This window comes from Hypanus sabinus, chromosome 7 (assembly GCF_030144855.1).
Source record: "Hypanus sabinus isolate sHypSab1 chromosome 7, sHypSab1.hap1, whole genome shotgun sequence".
Taxonomy (NCBI): domain Eukaryota; kingdom Metazoa; phylum Chordata; class Chondrichthyes; order Myliobatiformes; family Dasyatidae; genus Hypanus; species Hypanus sabinus.
Genome location: NC_082712.1, coordinates 91566888 through 91584878, shown reverse-complemented (window position 1 = coordinate 91584878; position 17991 = coordinate 91566888). Strand labels below are relative to the sequence as shown.

At 57.2% G+C, this 17991-nt stretch overlaps 1 protein-coding gene across 2 annotated transcripts in view; it reads left to right on the top strand.

Moving 5' to 3' along the window:
• The window catches only part of lamtor4 (late endosomal/lysosomal adaptor, MAPK and MTOR activator 4), a 37880-nt gene that overhangs the window by 4991 nt on the left and 14898 nt on the right, over positions 1 to 17991 (top strand). The window contains exon 1 of one of the 2 annotated variants that reach the window (XM_059975159.1): positions 1398 to 1691. The exons of the other annotated variant lie outside the window; for it this stretch is intronic. Coding sequence (XP_059831142.1) covers positions 1413 to 1691 — 279 coding nt within the window. The 5' untranslated portion in view covers positions 1398 to 1412. Of the gene's footprint in view, positions 1 to 1397; positions 1692 to 17991 lie in introns of those variants that run through there. 2 annotated transcript variants of the gene reach the window in all.

Genomic DNA, 17991 nt, shown 5'->3' with positions numbered 1-17991 from the left:
CTCTCTGTAAGTCCGGGCAATGGGAGGGTTAAACGCGAGCTGTCTGATCCTCAGTGAGGTTGGGGTGCTGTCTGTAAGACCGGGCGATAGGAGGGTTAAACACGAGCTGCTGGGCTGTCTGATCCTCAGTGAGGATGGGGTGCTGTCTGTAAGTCCGGGCGATGGGAGGGTTAAACACGAGCTGCTGGGCTGTCTGATCCTCAGTGAGGTTGGGGTGCTGTCTGTAAGTCCGGGCGATGGGAGGGTTAAACACGAGCTGCTGGGCTGTCTGATCCTCAGTGAGGTTGGGGTGCTGTCTGTAAGTCCGGGCGATGGGAGGGTTAAACACGAGCTGCTGTGCTGTCTGATCCTCAGTGAGGTTGGGGTGCTCTCTGTAAGTCCGGGCGATGGGAGGGTTAAACACGAGCTGCTGGGCTGTCTGATCCTCAGTGAGGTTGGGGTGCTCTTTGTAAGTCCGGGCGATGGGAGGGTTAAACACGAGCTGTCTGATCCTCAGTGAGGATGGGGTGCTGTCTGTAAGATTGGGAGATGGGAGGGTTAAACACGAGCTGCTGGGCTGTCTGATCCTCAGTGAGGATGGGGTGCTGTCTGTAAGTCCGGGCGATGGGAGGGTTAAACACGAGCTGCTGGGCTGTCTGATCCTCAGTGAGGTTGGGGTGCTCTTTGTAAGTCCGGGCGATGGGAGCGTTAAACACGAGCTGTCTGATCCTCAGTGAGGATGGGGTGCTGTCTGTAAGATTGGGAGATGGGAGGGTTAAACACGAGCTGCTGGGCTGTCTGATCCTTAGTGAGGATGGGGTGCGCTCTGTAAGTCCGGGCGATGGGAGGGTTAAACACGAGCTGCTGGGCTGTCTGATCCTCAGTGAGGTTGGGGTGCTGTCTGTAAGTCCGGGCGATGGGAGGGTTAAACACGAGCTGCTGGGTTGTCTGATCCTCAGTGAGGATGGGGTGCTGTCTGTAAGTCCGGGCGATGGGAGGGATAAACACGAGCTGCTGGGCTGTCTGATCCTCAGTGAGGATGGGGTGCTCTCTGTAAGATTGGGAGATAGGAGGGTTAAACACGAGCTGTCTGATCCTCAGTGAGGTTGGGGTGCTCTCTGTAAGTCCGGGCGATGGGAGGGTTAAACACGAGCTGCTGGGCTGTCTGATCCTCAGTGAGGTTGGGGTGCTGTCTGTAAGTCCGGGTGATGGGAGGGTTAAACACGAGCTGCTGGGCTGTCTGATCCTCAGTGAGGTTGGGGTGCTGTCTGTAAGTCCGGGTGATGGGAGGGTTAAACACGAGCTGCTGTGTTGTCTGATCCTCAGTGAGGATGGGGTGCAGTCTGTAAGTCCGGGCGATGGGAGGGTTAAACACGAGCTGCTGGGCTGTCTGATCCTCAGTGAGGATGGGGTGCTCTCTGTAAGATTGGGAGATGGGAGGGTTAAACACGAGCTGTCTGATCCTCAGTGAGGTTGGGGTGCTCTCTGTAAGTCCGGGTGATGGGAGGGTTAAACACGAGCTGCTGGGCTGTCTGATCCTCAGTGAGGATGGGGTGCTGTCTGTAAGTCCGGGTGATGGGAGGGTTAAACACGAGCTGCTGGGCTGTCTGATCCTCAGTGAGGTTGGGGTGCTGTCTGTAAGTCCGGGTGATGGGAGGGTTAAACACGAGCTGCTGGGCTGTCTGATCCTCAGCGAGGATGGTGTGCTGTCTGTAAGACCGGGCGATGGGAGGGTTAAACGCGAGCTGTCTGATCCTCAGTGAGGTTGGGGTGCTCTCTGTAAGTCCGGGCGATGGGAGGGTGAAACACGAGCTGCTGGGCTGTCTGATCCTCAGTGAGGTTGGGGTGCTCTCTGTAAGTCCGGGCGATGGGAGGGTTAAACACGAGCTGCTGGACTGTCTGATCCTCAGCGAGGTTGGGGTGCTCTCTGTAAGATTGGGAGATGGGAGGGTTAAACACGAGTTGTCTGATCCTCAGTGAGGATGGGGTGCTCTCTGTAAGATTGGGAGATGGGACGACGACGTTGTCTGATCCTCAGTGAGGATGGGGTGCTGTCTGTAAGTCCGGGCGATGGAGGGTTAAACACGAGCTGTCTGATCCTCAGTGAGGTTGGGGTGCTCTCTGTAAGATTGGGAGATGGGAGGTTTAAACACGAGCTGTCTGATCCTCAGTGAGGATGGGGTGCTGTATGTAAGTCCGGGCGATGGAGGGTTAAACACGAGCTGCTGGGCTGTCTGATCCTCAGTGAGGTTGGTGTGCTGTCTGTAAGTCCGGGCTATGGGAGGGTTAAACACGAGCTGCTGGGCTGTCTGATCCTCAGTGAGGTTGGGGTGCTCTCTGTAAGTCCGGGCAATGGGAGGGTTAAACACGAGCTGTCTGATCCTCAGTGAGGATGGGGTGCTCTCTGTAAGTCCGGGCAATGGGAGGGTTAAACGCGAGCTGTCTGATCCTCAGTGAGGTTGGGGTGCTGTCTGTAAGACCGGGCGATAGGAGGGTTAAACACGAGCTGCTGGGCTGTCTGATCCTCAGTGAGGATGGGGTGCTGTCTGTAAGTCCGGGCGATGGGAGGGTTAAACACGAGCTGCTGGGCTGTCTGATCCTCAGTGAGGTTGGGGTGCTGTCTGTAAGTCCGGGCGATGGGAGGGTTAAACACGAGCTGCTGGGCTGTCTGATCCTCAGTGAGGTTGGGGTGCTGTCTGTAAGTCCGGGCGATGGGAGGGTTAAACACGAGCTGCTGTGCTGTCTGATCCTCAGTGAGGTTGGGGTGCTCTCTGTAAGTCCGGGCGATGGGAGGGTTAAACACGAGCTGCTGGGCTGTCTGATCCTCAGTGAGGTTGGGGTGCTCTTTGTAAGTCCGGGCGATGGGAGGGTTAAACACGAGCTGTCTGATCCTCAGTGAGGATGGGGTGCTGTCTGTAAGATTGGGAGATGGGAGGGTTAAACACGAGCTGCTGGGCTGTCTGATCCTCAGTGAGGATGGGGTGCTGTCTGTAAGTCCGGGCGATGGGAGGGTTAAACACGAGCTGCTGGGCTGTCTGATCCTCAGTGAGGTTGGGGTGCTGTCTGTAAGTCCGGGCGATGGGAGGGTTAAACACGAGCTGCTGGGCTGTCTGATCCTCAGTGAGGTTGGGGTGCTGTCTGTAAGTCCGGGTGATGGGAGGGTTAAACACGAGCTGCTGGGCTGTCTGATCCTCAGTGAGGTTGGTGTGCTGTCTGTAAGTCCGGGTGATGGTAGGGTTAAACACGAGCTGCTGGGCTGTCTGATCCTCAGTGAGGTTGGGGTGCTGTCTGTAAGTCCGGGTGATGGGAGGGTTAAACACGAGCTGCTGGGCTGTCTGATCCTCAGTGAGGATGGGGTGCTCTCTGTAAGATTGGGAGATGGGAGGGTTAAACACGAGCTGTCTGATCCTCAGTGAGGTTGGGGTGCTCTCTGTAAGTCCGGGCGATGGGAGGGTTAAACACGAGCTGCTGGGCTGTCTGATCCTCAGTGAGGTTGGGGTGCTCTCTGTAAGATTGGGAGATGGGAGGGTTAAACACGAGTTGTCTGATCCTCAGTGAGGTTGGGGTGCTCTCTGTAAGATTGGGAGATGGGAGGGTTAAACACGAGTTGTCTGATCCTCAGTGAGGATGGGGTGCTCTCTGTAAGATTGGGAGATGGGAGGGTTAAACACGAGTTGTCTGATCCTCAGTGAGGATGGGGTGCTGTCTGTAAGTCCGGGCGATGGAGGGTTAAACACGAGCTGTCTGATCCTCAGTGAGGTTGGGGTGCTCTCTGTAAGATTGGGAGATGGGAGGTTTAAACACGAGCTGTCTGATCCTCAGTGAGGATGGGGTGCTGTATGTAAGTCCGGGCGATGGAGGGTTAAACACGAGCTGCTGGGCTGTCTGATCCTCAGTGAGGTTGGTGTGCTGTCTGTAAGTCCGGGCTATGGGAGGGTTAAACACGAGCTGCTGGGCTGTCTGATCCTCAGTGAGGTTGGGGTGCTCTCTGTAAGTCCGGGCAATGGGAGGGTTAAACACGAGCTGTCTGATCCTCAGTGAGGATGGGGTGCTCTCTGTAAGTCCGGGCAATGGGAGGGTTAAACGCGAGCTGTGTGATCCTCAGTGAGGTTGGGGTGCTGTCTGTAAGACCGGGCGATAGGAGGGTTAAACACGAGCTGCTGGGCTGTCTGATCCTCAGTGAGGATGGGGTGCTGTCTGTAAGTCCGGGCGATGGGAGGGTTAAACACGAGCTGCTGGGCTGTCTGATCCTCAGTGAGGTTGGGGTGCTGTCTGTAAGTCCGGGCGATGGGAGGGTTAAACACGAGCTGCTGGGCTGTCTGATCCTCAGTGAGGTTGGGGTGCTGTCTGTAAGTCCGGGCGATGGGAGGGTTAAACACGAGCTGCTGGGCTGTCTGATCCTCAGTGAGGTTGGGGTGCTGTCTGTAAGTCCGGGTGATGGGATGGTTAAACACGAGCTGCTGGGCTGTCTGATCCTCAGTGAGGTGGGGGTGCTGTCTGTAAGTCCGGGCGATGGGAGGGTTAAACACGAGCTGCTGGGCTGTCTGATCCTCAGTGAGGTTGGGGTGCTCTCTGTAAGTCCGGGCGATGGGAGGGTTAAACACGAGCTGCTGGGCTGTCTGATCCTCAGTGAGGTTGGGGTGCTGTCTGTAAGTCCGGGTGATGGGATGGTTAAACACGAGCTGCTGGGCTGTCTGATCCTCAGTGAGGTGGGGGTGCTGTCTGTAAGTCCGGGCGATGGGAGGGTTAAACACGAGCTGCTGGGCTGTCTGATCCTGAGTGAGGTTGGGGTGCTGTCTGTAAGTCCGGGCGATGGGAGGGTTAAACACGAGCTGCTGGGCTGTCTGATCCTCAGTGAGGTTGGGGTGCTCTCTGTAAGTCCGGGCGATGGGAGGGTTAAACACGAGCTGCTGGGCTGTCTGATCCTCAGTGAGGTTGGGGTGCTCTCTGTAAGTCCGGGCGATGGGAGGGTTAAACACGAGCTGCTGGGCTGTCTGATCCTCAGTGAGGTTGGGGTGCTCTCTGTAAGTCCGGGCGATGGGAGGGTTAAACACGAGCTGCTGGGCTGTCTGATCCTCAGTGAGGTTGGGGTGCTCTCTGTAAGTCCGGGCGATGGGAGGATTAAACACGAGCTGCTGGGCTGTCTGATCCTCAGTGAGGCTGGGGTGCTCTCTATAAGTCCGGGCGATGGGAGGGTTAAACACGAGCTGCTGGGCTGTCTGATCCTCAGTGAGGATGGGGTGCTGACTGTAAGTCCGGGCGATGGGAGGGTTAAACACGAGCTGCTGGGCTGTCTGATCCTCAGTGAGGTTGGGGTGCTCTCTGTAAGTCTGGGCGATGGGAGGGTTAAACACGAGCTGCTGGGCTGTCTGATCCTCAGTGAGGTTGGGGTGCTGTCTGTAAGTCCGGCCGATGGGAGGGTTAAACACGAGCTGCTGGGCTGTCTGATCCTCAGTGAGGTTGGGGTGCTGTCTGTAAGTCCGGGCGAACGGAGGGTTAAACACGAGCTGCTGGGCTGTCTGATCCTCAGTGAGGTTGGGGTGCGCTCTGTAAGTCCGGGCGATGGGAGGGTTAAACACGAGCTGCTGGGCTGTCTGATCCTCAGTGAGGTTGGGGTGCTCTCTGTAAGTCCGGGCGATTTGGAGGGTTAAACACGAGCTGCTGGGCTGTCTGATCCTCAGTGAGGCTGGGGTGCTCTCTATAAGTCCGGGCGATGGGAGGGTTAAACACGAGCTGCTGGGCTGTCTGATCCTCAGTGAGGTTGGGGTGCGCTCTGTAAGACCGGGAAATGGGAGGGTTAAACACGAGCTGTCTGATCCTCAGTGAGGTTGGGGTGCTGTCTGTAAGTCCGGGCGATGGGAGGGTTAAACACGAGCTGCTGGGCTGTCTGACCCTCAGTGAGGTTGGGGTGCTCTCTGTAAGTCCGGGCGATGGGAGGGTTAAACACGAGCTGCTGGGCGTGTCTGATCCTCAGTGAGGTTGGGGTGCTCTCTGTAAGTCCGGGCGATGGGAGGGTGAAACACGAGCTGTCTGATCCTCAGTGAGGATGGGGTGCTGTCGGTAAGTCCGGATGATGGGAGGGTTAAACACGAGCTGTCTGATCCTCAGTGAGGATGGGGTGCTGTCTGTAAGACCGGGCGATGGGAGGGTTAAACACGAGCTGTCTGATCCTCAGTGAGGATGGGGTGCTGTCTGTAAGTCCGGATGATGGGAGGGTTAAACACGAGCTGTCTGATCCTCAGTGAGGTTGGGCTGCTGTCTGTAAGTCCGGGCGATGGGAGGGTTAAACACGAGCTGCTGGGCTGTCTGATCCTCAGTGAGGTTGGGGTGCTCTCTGTAAGTCCGGGCGATGGGAGGGTTAAACACGAGCTGCTGGGCTGTCTGATCCTCAGTGAGGATGGGGTGCTCTCTGTAAGTCCGGGCGATGGGAGGGTTAAACACGAGCTGTCTGATCCTCAGTGAGGATGGGGTGCTCTCTGTAAGATTGGGAGATGGGAGGGTTAAACACGAGTTGTCTGATCCTCAGTGAGGATGGGGTGCTCTCTGTAAGATTGGGAGATGGGAGGGTTAAACACGAGCTGCCTGATCCTCAGTGAGGATGGGGTGCTGTCTGTAAGTCCGGGCGATGGGAGGGTTAAACACGAGCTGCCTGATCCTCATTGAGGGTGGGGTGCTGTCTGTAAGTCCGGGCGATGGGAGGGTTAAACACGAGCTGTCTGATCCTCAGTGAGGTTGGGGTGCTGTCTGTAAGTCCGGGTGATGGGAGGGTTAAACACGAGCTGCTGGGCTGTCTGATCCTCAGTGAGGATGGGGTGCTGTCTGTAAGTCCGGGCGATGGGAGGGTTAAACACGAGCTGCTGGGCTGTCTGATCCTCAGTGAGGTTGGGGTGCTCTTTGTAAGTCCGGGCGATGGGAGGGTTAAACACGAGCTGCTGGGCTGTCTGATGCTCAGTGAGGATGGGGTGCTGTCTGTAAGTCCGGGCGATGGGAGGGTTAAACATGAGCTGCTGGGCTGTCTGATCCTCAGTGAGGATGGGGTGCTTTCTGTAAGATTGGGAGATGGGAGGGTTAAACACGAGTTGTCTGATCCTCAGTGAGGATGGGGTGCGCTCTGTAAGTCCGGGCGATGGGAGGGTTAAACACGAGCTGCTGGGCTGTCTGATCCTCAGTGAGGTTGGGGTGCTCTCTGTAAGTCCGGGCGATGGGAGGGTTAAACACGAGCTGCTGGGCTGTCTGATCCTCAGTGAGGATGGGGTGCAGTCTGTAAGTCCGGGCGATGGGAGGGTTAAACACGAGCTGTCTGATCCTCAGTGAGGATGGGGTGCTGTCTGTAAGTCCGGATGATGGGAGGTTTAAACACGAGCTGTCTGATCCTCAGTGAGGAAGGGGTGCGCTCTGTAAGACCGGGCGATGGGAGGGTTAAACACGAGCTGCCTGATCCTCAGTGAGGATGGGGTGCTGTCTGTAAGACCGGGCGATGGGAGGGTTAAACGCGAGCTGTCTGATCCTCAGTGTGGAAGGGGTGCGCTCTGTAAGACCGGGCGATGGGAGGGTTAAACACGAGCTGCCTGATCCTCAGTGAGGATGGGGTGCTGTCTGTAAGACCGGGCGATGGGAGGGTTAAACGCGAGCTGCTGGGCTGTCTGATCCTCAGTGAGGTTGGGGTGCTGTCTGTAAGTCCGGGGGATGGGAGGGTTAAACAAGAGCTGCTGGGCTGTCTGATCCTCAGTGAGGATGGGGTGCTGTCTGTAAGTCCGGGCGATGGGAGGGTTAAACACGAGCTGCTGGGCTGTCTGATCCTCAGTGAGGTTGGGGTGCTGTCTGTAAGTCCGGGCGATGGGAGGGTTAAACACGAGCTGCTGGGCTGTCTGATCCTCAGTGAGGTTGGGGTGCTCTCTGTAAGTCCGGGCGATGGGAGGGTTAAACACGAGCTGCTGGGCTGTCTGATCCTCAGTGAGGTTGGGGTGCTCTCTGTAAGTCCGGGTGATGGGAGGGTTAAACACGAGCTGTCTGATCCTCAGTGAGGATGGGGTGCTGTCTGTAAGTCCGGATGATGGGAGGTTTAAACACGAGCTGTCTGATCCTCCGTGAGGAAGGGGTGCGCTCTGTAAGACCGGGCGATGGGAGGGTTAAACACGAGCTGCCTGATCCTCAGTGAGGATGGGGTGCTGTCTGTAAGACCGGGCGATGGGAGGGTTAAACGCGAGCTGTCTGATCCTCAGTGTGGAAGGGGTGCGCTCTGTAAGACCGGGCGATGGGAGGGTTAAACACGAGCTGCCTGATCCTCAGTGAGGATGGGGTGCTGTCTGTAAGTCCGGGCGATGGGAGGGTTAAACACGAGCTGTCTGATCCTCAGTGAGGATGGGGTGCTGTCTGTAAGACCGGGCGATGGGAGGGTTAAACGCGAGCTGCTGGGCTGTCTGATCCTCAGTGAGGTTGCGGTGCTGTCTGTAAGTCCGGGGGATGGGAGGGTTAAACAAGAGCTGCTGGGCTGTCTGATCCTCAGTGAGGATGGGGTGCTGTCTGTAAGTCCGGGCGATGGGAGGGTTAAACACGAGCTGCTGGGCTGTCTGATCCTCAGTGAGGTTGGGGTGCTGTCTGTAAGTCCGGGCGATGGGAGGGTTAAACACGAGCTGCTGGGCTGTCTGATCCTCAGTGAGGTTGGGGTGCTGTCTGTAAGTCCGGGCGATGGGAGGGTTAAACACGAGCTGCTGGGCTGTCTGATCCTCAGTGAGGTTGGGGTGCTGTCTGTAAGTCCGGGCGATGGGAGGGTTAAACACGAGCTGCTGGGCTGTCTGATCCTCAGTGAGGTTGGGGTGCTGTTTGTAAGTCCGGGCGAACGGAGGGTTAAACACGAGCTGCTGGGCTGTCTGATCCTCAGTGAGGATGGGGTGCTGTCTGTAAGTCCGGGCAATGGGAGGGTTAAACACGAGCTGTCTGATCCTCAGTGAGGATGGGGTGCTCTCTGTAAGTCCGGGCAATGGGAGGGTTAAACACGAGCTGTCTGATCCTCAGTGAGGATGGGGTGCTGTCTGTAAGACCGGGCGATGGGAGGGTTAAACGCGAGCTGTCTGATCCTCAGTGAGGTTGGGGTGCTGTCTGTAAGACCGGGCGATAGGAGGGTTAAACACGAGCTGATGGGCTGTCTGATCCTCAGTGAGGATGGGGTGCTGTCTGTAAGTCCGGGCGATGGGAGGGTTAAACACGAGCTGCTGGGCTGTCTGATCCTCAGTGAGGTTGGGGTGCTGTCTGTAAGTCCGGGCGATGGGAGGGTTAAACACGAGCTGCTGGGCTGTCTGATCCTCAGTGAGGTTGGGGTGCTGTCTGTAAGTGCGGGCGATGGGAGGGTTAAACACGAGCTGCTGGGCTGTCTGATCCTCAGTGAGGTTGGGGTGCTCTCTGTAAGTCCGGGCGATGGGAGGGTTAAACACGAGCTGCTGGGCTGTCTGATCCTCAGTGAGGTTGGGGTGCTGTCTGTAGGTCCGGGCGATGGGATGGTTAAACACGAGCTGCTGGGCTGTCTGATCCTCAGTGAGGTTGGGGTGCTGTCTGTAAGTCCGGGCGATGGGAGGGTTAAACACGAGCTGCTGGGCAGTCTGATCCTCAGTGAGGTTGGGTGCTGTCTGTAAGTCCGGGCGATGGGAGGGTTAAACACGAGCTGCTGGGCTGTCTGATCCTCAGTGAGGTTGGGGTGCTCTCTGTAAGTCCGGGCGATGGGAGGGTTAAACACGAGCTGCTGGGCTGTCTGATCCTCAGTGAGGTTGGGGTGCTCTCTGTAAGTCCGGGCGATGGGAGGGTTAAACACGAGCTGCTGGGCTGTCTGATCCTCAGTGAGGTTGGGGTGCTCTCTGTAAGTCCGGGCGATGGGAGGGTTAAACACGAGCTGCTGGGCTGTCTGATCCTCAGTGAGGTTGGGGTGCTCTCTGTAAGTCCGGGCGATGGGAGGGTTAAACACGAGCTGCTGGGCTGTCTGATCCTCAGTGAGGTTGGGGTGCTCTCTGTAAGTCCGGGCGATGGGAGGGTTAAACACGAGCTGCTGGGCTGTCTGATCCTCAGTGAGGATGGGGTGCTGTCTGTAAGTCCGGGCGATGGGAGGGTTAAACACGAGCTGCTGGGCTGTCTGATCCTCAGTGAGGTTGGGGTGCTGTCTGTAAGTCCGGGCGAACGGAGGGTTAAACACGAGCTGCTGGGCTGTCTGATCCTCAGTGAGGTTGGGGTGCGCTCTGTAAGACCGGGCGATGGGAGGGTTAAACACGAGCTGCTGGGCTGTCTGATCCTCAGTGAGGATGGGGTGCTGTTTGTAAGTCCGGGCGATGGGAGGGTTAAACACGAGCTGCTGGGCTGTCTGATCCTCAGTGAGGTTGGGGTGCTGTCTGTAAGTCCGGGCGAACGGAGGGTTAAACACGAGCTGCTGGGCTGTCCGATCCTCAGTGAGGTTGGTGTGCGCTCTGTAAGACCGGGCAATGGGAGGGTTAAACACTAGCTGTCTGATCCTCAGTGAGGTTGGGGTGCTGTCTGTAAGTCCGGGCGATGGGAGGGTTAAACACGAGCTGCTGGGCTGTCTGATCCTCAGTGAGGTTGGGGTGCTCTCTGTAAGTCCGGGCGATGGGAGGGTTAAACACGAGCTGCTGGGCGTGTCTGATCCTCAGTGAGGTTGGGGTGCTCTCTGTAAGTCCGGGCGATGGGAGGGTTAAACAAGAGCTGTCTGATCCTCAGTGAGGATGGGGTGCTCTCTGTAAGTCCGGGCGATGGGAGGGTTAAACACGAGCTGTCTGATCCTCAGTGAGGATGGGGTGCTGTCTGTAAGTCTGGATGATGGGAGGGTTAAACACGAGCTGTCTGATCCTCAGTGAGGATGGGGTGCTGTCTGTAAGTCCGGATGATGGGAGGGTTAAACACGAGCTGTCTGATCCTCAGTGAGGATGGGGTGCTGTCTGTAAGTCCGGGCGATGGGAGGGTTAAACACGAGCTGCTGGGCTGTCTGATCCTCAGTGAGGTTGGGGTGCTCTCTGTAAGTCCGGGCGATGGGAGGGTTAAACACGAGCTGCTGGGCTGTCTGATCCTCAGTGAGGTTGGGGTGCTCTCTGTAAGTCCGGGCGATGGGAGGGTTAAACACGAGCTGTCTGATCCTCAGTGAGGATGGGGTGCTGTCTGTAAGTCCGGATGATGGGAGGGTTAAACACGAGCTGTCTGATCCTCAGTGAGGAAGGGGTGCGCTCTGTAAGACCGGGCGATGGGAGGGTTAAACACGAGCTGCCTGATCCTCAGTGAGGATGGGGTGCTGTCTGTAAGACCGGGCGATGTGAGGGTTAAACGCGAGCTGTCTGATCCTCAGTGTGGAAGGGGTGCGCTCTGTAAGACCGGGCGATGGGAGGGTTAAACACGAGCTGCCTGATCCTCAGTGAGGATGGGGTGCTGTCTGTAAGTCCGGGCGATGGGAGGGTTAAACACGAGCTGTCTGATCCTCAGTGAGGATGGGGTGCTGTCTGTAAGACCGGGCGATGGGAGGGTTAAACGCGAGCTGCTGGGCTGTCTGATCCTCAGTGAGGTTGGGGTGCTGTCTGTAAGTCCGGGTGATGGGAGGGTTAAACAAGAGCTGCTGGGCTGTCTGATCCTCAGTGAGGATGGGGTGCTGTTTGTAAGTCCGGGCGATGGGAGGGTTAAACACGAGCTGCTGGGCTGTCTGATCCTCAGTGAGGTTGGGGTGCTGTCTGTAAGTCCGGGCGATGGGAGGGTTAAACACGAGCTGCTGGGCTGTCTGATCCTCAGTGAGGTTGGGGTGCTGTCTGTAAGTCCGGGTGATGGGAGGGTTAAACACTAGCTGCTGGGCTGTCTGATCCTCAGTGAGGTTGGGGTGCTGTCTGTAAGTCCGGGCGATGGGAGGGTTAAACACGAGCTGCTGGGCTGTCTGATCCTCAGTGAGGTTGGGGTGCTGTCTGTAAGTCCGGGCGAACGGAGGGTTAAACACGAGCTGCTGGGCTGTCCGATCCTCAGTGAGGATGGGGTGCTGTCTGTAAGTCCGGGCAATGGGAGGGTTAAACACGAGCTGTCTGATCCTCAGTGAGGATGGGGTGCTGTCTGTAAGACCGGGCGATGGGAGGGTTAAACGCGAGCTGTCTGATCCTCAGTGAGGTTGGGGTGCTGTCTGTAAGACCGGGCGATAGGAGGGTTAAACACGAGCTGATGGGCTGTCTGATCCTCAGTGAGGATGGGGTGCTGTCTGTAAGTCCGGGCGATGGGAGGGTTAAACACGAGCTGCTGGGCTGTCTGATCCTCAGTGAGGTTGGGGTGCTGTCTGTAAGTCCGGGCGATGGGAGGGTTAAACACGAGCTGCTGGGCTGTCTGATCCTCAGTGAGGTTGGGGTGCTGTCTGTAAGTCCGGGCGATGGGAGGGTTAAACACGAGCTGCTGGGCTGTCTGATCCTCAGTGAGGTTGGGGTGCTGTCTGTAAGTCCGGGCGATGGGAGGGTTAAACACGAGCTGCTGGGCTGTCTGATCCTCAGTGAGGTTGGGGTGCTGTCTGTAAGTGCGGGCGATGGGAGGGTTTAACACGAGCTGCTGGGCTGTCTGATCCTCAGTGAGGTTGGGGTGCTCTCTGTAAGTCCGGGTGATGGGAGCGTTAAACACGAGCTGCTGGGCCTTCTGATCCTCAGTGAGGTTGGGGTGCTGTCTGTAAGTCCGGGCGATGGGATGGTTAAACACGAGCTGCTGGGCTGTCTGATCCTCAGTGAGGTTGGGGTGCTGTCTGTAAGTCCGGGCGATGGGAGGGTTAAACATGAGCTGCTGGGCAGTCTGATCCTCAGTGAGGTTGGGTGCTGTCTGTAAGTCTGGGCGATGGGAGGGTTAAACACGAGCTGCTGGGCTGTCTGATCCTCAGTGAGGTTGGGGTGCTCTCTGTAAGTCCGGGCGATGGGAGGGTTAAACACGAGCTGCTGGGCTGTCTGATCCTCAGTGAGGTTGGGGTGCTGTCTGTAAGTCCGGGTGATGGGAGGGTTAAACACTAGCTGCTGGGCTGTCTGATCCTCAGTGAGGTTGGGGTGCTGTCTGTAAGTCCGGGCGATGGGAGGGTTAAACACGAGCTGCTGGGCTGTCTGATCCTCAGTGAGGTTGGGGTGCTGTCTGTAAGTCCGGGCGAACGGAGGGTTAAACACGAGCTGCTGGGCTGTCCGATCCTCAGTGAGGATGGGGTGCTGTCTGTAAGTCCGGGCAATGGGAGGGTTAAACACGAGCTGTCTGATCCTCAGTGAGGATGGGGTGCTGTCTGTAAGACCGGGCGATGGGAGGGTTAAACGCGAGCTGTCTGATCCTCAGTGAGGTTGGGGTGCTGTCTGTAAGACCGGGCGATAGGAGGGTTAAACACGAGCTGATGGGCTGTCTGATCCTCAGTGAGGATGGGGTGCTGTCTGTAAGTCCGGGCGATGGGAGGGTTAAACACGAGCTGCTGGGCTGTCTGATCCTCAGTGAGGTTGGGGTGCTGTCTGTAAGTCCGGGCGATGGGAGGGTTAAACACGAGCTGCTGGGCTGTCTGATCCTCAGTGAGGTTGGGGTGCTGTCTGTAAGTGCGGGCGATGGGAGGGTTTAACACGAGCTGCTGGGCTGTCTGATCCTCAGTGAGGTTGGGGTGCTCTCTGTAAGTCCGGGTGATGGGAGGGTTAAACACGAGCTGCTGGGCCTTCTGATCCTCAGTGAGGTTGGGGTGCTGTCTGTAAGTCCGGGCGATGGGATGGTTAAACACGAGCTGCTGGGCTGTCTGATCCTCAGTGAGGTTGGGGTGCTGTCTGTAAGTCCGGGCGATGGGAGGGTTAAACATGAGCTGCTGGGCAGTCTGATCCTCAGTGAGGTTGGGTGCTGTCTGTAAGTCCGGGCGATGGGAGGGTTAAACACGAGCTGCTGGGCTGTCTGATCCTCAGTGAGGTTGGGGTGCTCTCTGTAAGTCCGGGCAATGGGAGGGTTAAACACGAGCTGCTGGGCTGTCTGATCCTCAGTGAGGTTGGGGTGCTGTCTGTAAGACCGGGCGATGGGAGGGTTAAACACGAGCTGCTGGGCTGTCTGATCCTCAGTGAGGTTGGGGTGCTCTCTGTAAGTCCGGGCGATGGGAGGGTTAAACACGAGCTGCTGGGCTGTCTGATCCTCAGCGAGGTTGGGGTGCTCTCTGTAAGATTGGGAGATGGGAGGGTTAAACACGAGCTGTCTGATCCTCAGTGAGGATGGGGTGCTCTCTGTAAGACCGGGCGATGGGAGGGTTAAACATGAGCTGCCTGATCCTCAGTGAGGATGGGGTGCTGTCTGTAAGTCCGGGCGATGGGAGGGTTAAACACGAGCTGTCTGATCCTCAGTGAGGATGGGGTGCTGTCTGTAAGTCCGGGCGGTGGGAGGGTTAAACACGAGCTGTCTGATCCTCAGTGAGGATGGGGTGCTGTCTGTAAGACCGGGCGATGGGAGGGTTAAACGCGAGCTGTCTGATCCTCAGTGAGGATGTGGTGCTGTCTGTAAGTCCGGGTGATGGGAGGGTTAAACACGAGCTGCTGGGCTGTCTGATCCTCAGTGAGGTTGGGGTGCTGTCTGTAAGTCCGGGTGATGGGAGGGTTAAACACGAGCTGCTGGGCTGTCTGATCCTCAGTGAGGATGGGGTGCTGTCTGTAAGTCCGGGCGATGGGAGGGTTAAACACGAGCTGCTGGGCTGTCTGATCCTCAGTGAGGTTGGGGTGCTCTTTGTAAGTCCAGGCGATGGGAGGGTTAAACACGAGCTGCTGGGCTGTCTGATCCTCAGTGAGGATGTGGTGCTGTCTGTAAGTCCGGGCGATGGGAGGGTTAAACACGAGCTGCTGGGCTGTCTGATCCTCAGTGAGGTTGGGGTGCTCTTTGTAAGTCCGGGCGATGGGAGGGTTAAACACGAGCTGTCTGATCCTCAGTGAGGTTGGGGTGCTGTCTGTAAGTCCGGGAGATGGGAGGGTTAAACACGAGCTGCTGGGCTGTCTGATCCTCAGTGAGGATGGGGTGCTCTCTGTAAGATTGGGAGATGGGAGGGTTAAACACGAGTTGTCTGATCCTCAGTGAGGATGGGGTGCGCTCTGTAAGTCCGGGCGATGGGAGGGTTAAACACAAGCTGCTGGGCTGTCTGATTCTCAGTGAGGTTGGGGTGCTCTCTGTAAGTCCGGTCGATGGGAGGGTTAAACACGAGCTGCTGGGCTGTCTGATCCTCAGTGAGGATGGGGTGCTGTCTGTAAGTCCAGGCGATGGGAGGGTTAAACACGAGCTGCTGGGCTGTCTGGTCCTCAGTGAGGTTGGGGTGCTGTCTGTAAGTCCGGGCGAACGGAGGGTTAAACACAAGCTGCTGGGCTGTCTGATCCTCAGTGAGGATGGGGTGCTGTCTGTAAGTCCGGGCGATGGGAGGGTTAAACACGAGCTGCTGGGCTGTCTGATCCTCAGTGAGGTTGGGGTGCTCTTTGTAAGTCCAGGCGATGGGAGGGTTAAACACGAGCTGCTGGGCTGTCTGATCCTCAGTGAGGATGGGGTGCTGTCTGTAAGTCCGGGCGATGGGAGGGTTAAACACGAGCTGCTGGGCTGTCTGATCCTCAGTGAGGTTGGGGTGCTCTCTGTAAGTCCGGGCGATGGGAGGTTTAAACACGAGCTGCTGGGCTGTCTTATCCTCAGTGAGGATGGGGTGCTGTCTGTAAGTCCGGGCGATGGGAGGGTTAAACACGAGCTGCTGGGCTGTCTGATCCTCAGTGAGGTTGGGGTGCTCTTTGTAAGTCCGGGCGATGGGAGGGTTAAACACGAGCTGTCTGATCCTCAATGAGGTTGGGGTGCTCTCTGTAAGTCCGGGCGATGGGAGGGTTAAACACGAGCTGCTGGGCTGTCTGATCCTCAGTGAGGATGGGGTGCTGTCTGTAAGTCCGGGCGATGGGAGGGTTAAACACGAGCTGCTGGGCTGTCTGATCCTCAGTGAGGTTAGGGTGGTCTTTGTAAGTCCGGGCGATGGGAGGGTTAAACATGAGCTGTCTGATCCTCAATGAGGATGGGGTGCTGTTTGTAAGTCCGGGCGATGGGAGGGTTAAACACGAGCTGCTGGGCTGTCTGATCCTCAGTGAGGTTGGGGTGCTGTCTGTAAGTCCGGGTGATGGGAGGGTTAAACACGAGCTGCTGGGCTGTCTGATCCTCAGCGAGGTTGGGGTGCTCTCTGTAAGATTGGGAGATGGGAGGGTTAAACACGAGCTGTCTGATCCTCAGTGAGGATGGGGTGCTCTCTGTAAGATTGCGAGATGGGAGGGTTAAACACGAGGTGTCTGAACCTCAGTGAGGAAGGGGTGCGCTTTGTAAGACCGGGCGATGGGAGGGTTAAACACGAGCTGCCTGATCCTCAGTGAGAATGGGGTGCTGTCTGTAAGTCCGGGCGATGGGAGGGTTAAACACGAGCTGTCTGATCCTCAGTGAGGATGGGGTGCTGACTGTAAGTCTGGGCGATGGGAGGGTTAAACACGAGCTGTCTGATCCTCAGTGAGGATGGTTGCTGTCTGTAAGACCGGGCGATGGGAGGGTTAAACGCGAGCTGTCTGATCCTCAGTGAGGATGGGGTGCTGTCTGTAAGTCCGGGTGATTGGAGGGTTAAACACGAGCTGCTGGGCTGTCTGATCCTCAGTGAGGTTGGGGTGCTGTCTGTAAGTCCGGGTGATGGGAGGGTTAAACACGAGCTGCTGGGCTGTCTGATCCTCAGTGAGGATGGGGTGCTGTCTGTAAGTCCGGGCGATGGGAGGGTTAAACACGAGCTGCTGGGCTGTCTGATCCTCAGTGAGGTTGGGGTGCTCTTTGTAAGTCCAGGCGATGGGAGGGTTAAACACGAGCTGCTGGGCTGTCTGATCCTCAGTGAGGATGTGGTGCTGTCTGTAAGTCCGGGCGATGGGAGGGTTAAACACGAGCTGCTGGGCTGTCTGATCCTCAGTGAGGTTGGGGTGCTCTTTGTAAGTCCGGGCGATGGGAGGGTTAAACACGAGCTGTCTGATCCTCAGTGAGGTTGGGGTGCTGTCTGTAAGTCCGGGCGATGGGAGGGTTAAACACGAGCTGCTGGGCTGTCTGATCCTCAGTGAGGATGGGGTACTGTCTGTAAGATTGGGAGATGGGAGGGTTAAACACGAGTTGTCTGATCCTCAGTGAGGATGGGGTGCGCTCTGTATGTCCGGGCGATGGGAGGGTTAAACACGAGCTGCTGGGCTGTCTGATCCTCAGTGAGGTTGGGGTGCTCTCTGTAAGTCCGGTCGATGGGAGGGTTAAACACGAGCTGCTGGGCTGTCTGATCCTCAGTGAGGATGGGGTGCTGTCTGTAAGTCCGGGCGATGGGACGGTTAAACACGAGCTGCTGGGCTGTCTGGTCCTCAGTGAGGTTGGGGTGCTGTCTGTAAGTCTGGGCGAACGGAGGGTTAAACACGAGCTGCTGGGCTGTCTGATCCTCAGTGAGGATGGGGTGCTGTCTGTAAGTCCGGGCGATGGGAGGGTTAAACACGAGCTGCTGGGCTGTCTGATCCTCAGTGAGGTTGGGGTGCTCTTTGTAAGTCCAGGCGATGGGAGGGTTAAACACGAGCTGCTGGGCTGTCTGATCCTCAGTGAGGATGGGGTGCTGTCTGTAAGTCCGGGCGATGGGAGGGTTAAACACGAGCTGCTGGGCTGTCTGATCCTCAGTGAGGTTGGGGTGCTCTTTGTAAGTCCGGGCGATGGGAGGGTTAAACACGAGCTGTCTGATCCTCAGTGAGGATGGGGTGCTGTCTGTAAGTCTGGGAGATGGGAGGGTTAAACACGAGCTGCTGGGCTGTCTGATCCTCAGTGAGGATGGGGTGCTCTCTGTAAGATTGGGAGATGGGAGGGTTAAACACGAGTTGTCTGATCCTCAGTGAGGATGGGGTGCGCTCTGTAAGTCCGGGCGATGGGAGGGTTAAACACGAGCTGCTGGGCTGTCTGATCCTCAGTGAGGTTGTGGTGCTCTCTGTAAGTCCGGGCGATGGGAGGGTTAAACACGAGCTG